Source organism: Octopus bimaculoides, chromosome 11 (genome assembly GCF_046866305.1).
Source record: "Octopus bimaculoides isolate indiv1 chromosome 11, ASM4686630v1, whole genome shotgun sequence".
Taxonomy (NCBI): Eukaryota; Metazoa; Mollusca; class Cephalopoda; order Octopoda; family Octopodidae; genus Octopus; species Octopus bimaculoides.
Genome location: NC_142938.1, coordinates 51,131,392 through 51,136,391, shown reverse-complemented (window position 1 = coordinate 51,136,391; position 5,000 = coordinate 51,131,392). Strand labels below are relative to the sequence as shown.

The window sequence follows — 5,000 nt, the reverse complement described above, 5'->3', positions numbered from 1 at the left end:
TATATATATATATATATATATATATATATATATATATATATATATATATATATATATATATATATATATATATATATATATGTGTGTGTGTGTGTGTGTGTGTGTGTGTGTGTGTGCGTGTGTTTGTGTGTGTATGTGTGTGTAAAGATCAATATCTACCTACTTGCATACATACATTATACATATATACATACATTTATACATACATACACACACACACATACATACATACAGACGGACAGACAGACGGACAGACAGACAGACAGACAGACAGACAGACAGACAGACAGACAGACAGACAGACACAGCAACGGAAGAAAGAAATGCGCAATTAGATAACATATACTTATAAAATAGTATTTGCGTTTCTTAAAAAAAAAAAAAAATGTGTTGTAGGCATCCTTATTTGTTAGGATCAGAATCAGAGCCGGATATATGACCATTCTAACCTTTACGTGGGCGGATGTTAAAGCAGAAGCTTTGCCGTTTAAATCACTCGAGTCTTTACTCCCTTCTCCAGTTATAGGAAGGAAAAACAAAGTATATTTCTTAGTAAAAATATTTGCTTATAACCATATCTCTCCATATGTATATATATATAAGAACTTCATTCAATCTCGTCACTAAAGGACCGACATCTGACGAACGAGGTTGACAGCAGTGGTTCATACATTTAATTTAAGCTGTTTTTAAATTTATTCCAAGATTTCACTTAGCATCTATTTTCTTTTAACGCGGCTCTCAATATATATACCTATATCTATATCTATATATAAGTTTGAATTTTCAACACCCGCTTTTTACAAGGAGAACAGCCACAGCAAGAAATGACAGTCATATTATCTTCTTCAGTCCATTTGCGGCATTTGCTTTTTACCACTATCATCCTTTCTGAAATTTTCCTGGCGTCAGTGTTCGCTTGCAGCTGTAGGTTTGCTCACCCACAAGAACATTACTGTTATTCGGAATACGGTAAGAATCTAACATATGTTATTATTGCCAACTTAATGTATCGGTTGCCACCACTAATTGTGGTGTTATTACTATGACTATCACCAACATTAACACACAAACACCAACACTGCGATATTATTTTAATAATAATAATAATAATAATAATAATAATAATGATAATAAGGATAATAATAATAATAATAATAATAATAATAATAATAATAATAATAATAATAATAATAATAATAATGATAATACTAATAATAATGATAATGATAATGTTTTCATTTATTTGCTACAAGGGCGAAGGATGCGGGGGACAATAGTGATAATAGTAATTAAAAAAAAAATAACGATGATGATGATAAATTGTTCCGTTGAACAAGGGTTCAGTTTTTGCCGAACGACCTGCACAAATAATTTGTTTATAGTGATCAAATGTTTGTGCCGCGTATTAGCGCAATCTCTCTCCATCAAATCGATGTTACCTGAACAGGTGATGCGGTGTACCATGCGTCAGGTGTTGAAGTGATCGCAAAGCAACGTAAGATGAAGTGTTTTGCTTATGAACACAACTCACCACCCGGTCCGAGAATTGAAACCATGATCTCGCGATCGTGAGTGCAACACCCTAACCACTAAGCCAAGCGCCCTCATGCTAATACTAATTGTTTAGCCAATCTTGATTGAGAAAAATGTATAACGAAAGATATTCCATCTGTGGTCATCCCGTGTTTTTCTATACCTTGACCCATATTGCCGAGTACTAGAATCAATGTAATCGACAAATTCCCTCCCGCCCTTAAAAAATGCTGGCCTGGTTCCAAAACTCGAAACCCTTAGCAGCACGTGCCATCAAAGTGACACTGGGGTATAAATGTATGCAGCCCAATATACCTATCATGATTATCCGACTTATAAGGGTACACTAGACATATTCATCACAACCATATGTGCACGATACGGTGATCTCATATCAAGATAAACAGTGCATCACGTTGCAGGTGGGCCCCAGTTAGAATTCTCTTCAGGTTGAGTAGCCCATCCCACTCAAAACATCCCTGAATAAGGTTTGTTTAAGGTTGATGAATGAAACACCTATTATTATTATTATTATTATTATTATTACTATTATTATTATTATTATTATTTTATGTTTGACTTTTGCTTTGCATTTGTACAAGTTGGATCCAAGTCTCACCCAGAGACCTCAAGAGACAACAAGTTAGAAGTTCATGTAGGTGTTATGGCTAGGGTACCGTATATTTGAATTTGTACATTGTGTTGTTCTAGAGAATGTTTAAGAAACCATAAGAAAATTGTGTTTGTTTTAAAATTTGAGATTACATAGACAGTATTTATTATTATTATTATTACTACTACTACTACTACTACTACTACTACTACTACTACTACTACTACTACTACTACTATTATTATTATTATTATTATTATTATTATTATTATTATTATTATTATTATTATTATTATTATTATTATTATTATTATTATTATTATTATTAAGGCGGCGAACTGGCAGAATCGTTAGTGGTATTTCGCCCGTCGCTACATTTTGAGTTCAAATTGCGCTGAGATCGACTTAGCTTTTCATGCTTTCGGGTCGATGAAATAATTGCCAGTTACGCACTGAGGTTGATGTTATCGACTTACCCAATCCCTCCAAAATTTCAGGCTTTGTGTCTATAGTACAAAGGATTATTGGTAGAAACGTTAGCACGCCGGGCGAAATACTTCGTCTGCCTTTACGTTCTGAGTTCAAATTCCGCCGAGGTTGACTTTGCCTTTCATCCTTTCAAGATCGATAAATTAAGTACCAGTTACGTCCTGGGGTCGATTTAATCGACTGACCCCCTTCCCCAAAATTTCGGGCTGTGTGCTTTGAGTAGAAAAGATTATTATTATTATTATTATTATTATTATTATTATTATTATTATTATTATTATTATTGTTATTATTATTATTATTACTACTACTACTACTACTGAGTGAGAGAGCAGTGCATTCCATCAAAGTGATACGGGGGTAAAATGTACGAAGTCCAGTATATCCATCACGACTACCCTTCTGATAAGGGTACACCAGGCACATGAATCACAACCATATGTGCGCGACATGGTGATCTCATATCAAGATAAACAGCACATGACCTTGCAGGTGCTATCCTTTTAGAATTTTCTTCATGTTGAGTAGCCCATCTTGCTCAAAAGGTCCCTGAATAAGGGTTGTTTAAGGGTGTTGAACGAAATACCCACGTTTCAAAAAGTGAATTATTCAAACCCCAAAGAATTCCTCTCAACACATGGCTATGATGCTCCCCCACTACTTCTACTAGTGATCAGAGATGCACATATTCTTAGCCACTAAGGGACATGCTCAACTGATTAAGGTCAAACAACTGACAAGCAAATCTGTGGTAATAAGCAGAATATTTGCTGTAGCCCATCTTTTATACCAAGACAAAACAATGTACATGATAACACTTCCAATCAATTAAGATCAGAAGTCATGAGAGCCACTGCCTGGTACTGCATTATTATTATTATTTTATGTTTGACTTTTGTTTTGCATTTGTACAAGTTGGATCCAAGTCTCACCCAGAGACCTCAAGAGACAACAAGTTAGAAGTTCATGTAGGTGTTATGCCTAGGGTACCATATATTTGGATTTGTACAGTTTTGTTCAAGTGAATGTTTAAGAAACCATAAGAAAATTATGTTTGCTTTAAAATTTGAGTATTATTATTATTATTATTGAGCCTGCCTGGTACTGCATCCGGGCATTTATTATTATTATTATTATTATTATTATTATTATTATTATTATTATTATTATCATTGTTATTATTATTGTTCAGTAGTTTTATTTTTATAACGTGCTTTCACTTCACTACCGAGCACAGCTCTGTGTGCCTTGGGTATATGCTGTGGTTTGCTGTGATGCTTTTATGGTTACTGTATTGAAAGTGTTATTATTATTATTATTATTATTATTATTATTATTATTATTATTATTATTATTATTATTATTATTACTACTAAGGTGGCGAACTGGCAGGATCGTTAATACGCCGGACAGAATGCTTAGTAGCATTTTGTCCATCTACGTTCTGAGTTCAAATTCTGGCGGGGTTCGACTTTGCCTTTCATCCTTTCGGGAGCGGTAAAATTAAGTTCTAGTTGAGCACTAGGGGTCGATATAATCGACTCGTCTCTACCCACGAAATTGCTTACATCCTGCCAAAATTTGAAATCGTCGAACTACTTGTTGTTAGATGACTTAGAATCGTGCTGAATCATTAGTGTGTTAATGATTCACATCTGAATATGACCCCAAAAGGCGGTTATGTATATTTCACAAGGCCAGGTTCCTAAATAGTTTAGAGCAGCGGTTCTCAACCGGGGTCCAAATGATCCATGGTGGGATGGGATCCATACAAGATTTCCTGTTAAAAATTTATGTGCAATAAACTGGTTATACTTCTACAATACACAAAATAACGTAATTTTTTTTTGTACAATTCCTAATAATATATATATATATATATATATATATATATATATATATATATATATATATATATATATATATATATATATATATATATATGTACACACACACACATATTTATTACTGGTGAAGGCCTGATAGACTACTCTGCTTCTTAGAGTGTGCTTCTCCGTTTTTATGTTTTTCTATAAACAACAATATATATGTATACACACACACAAACACACACACACACACACACACACACACACACACATATATATATATATATATATATATATATATATTTGACAAAAATGATAATTTCAATGTTAATGTGGGTATGCGCATTTATATATAGTGGCTGAGAGTTTCATCGAGCTGTTTAAATGATAAATTCTGTTGTTTCGAAGCCTCTACATGTTCAGACGAATATATTTTTTCTCCCCTTCTGGTAGTGTTGACAAGTTTTAATTTAGTGCTGTTTCAAAATCGCTAATCAAAACAGACCGGAACCTGATGTGTTTTGTGAACCAAT

At 33.6% G+C, this 5,000-nt stretch overlaps 1 protein-coding gene across 1 annotated transcript in view; it reads left to right on the top strand.

The window, feature by feature from the left end:
• The first annotated feature begins 464 nt into the window (after nucleotides 1–464).
• The window catches only part of LOC149133326 (metalloproteinase inhibitor 4-like), a 23,382-nt gene continuing 18,846 nt past the window's right edge, over nucleotides 465–5,000 (top strand). The window contains exon 1 of the mRNA XM_089359969.1: nucleotides 465–972. Coding sequence (XP_089216095.1) covers nucleotides 828–972 — 145 coding nt within the window. The 5' untranslated portion in view covers nucleotides 465–827. The remainder of the gene's footprint in view (nucleotides 973–5,000) is intronic.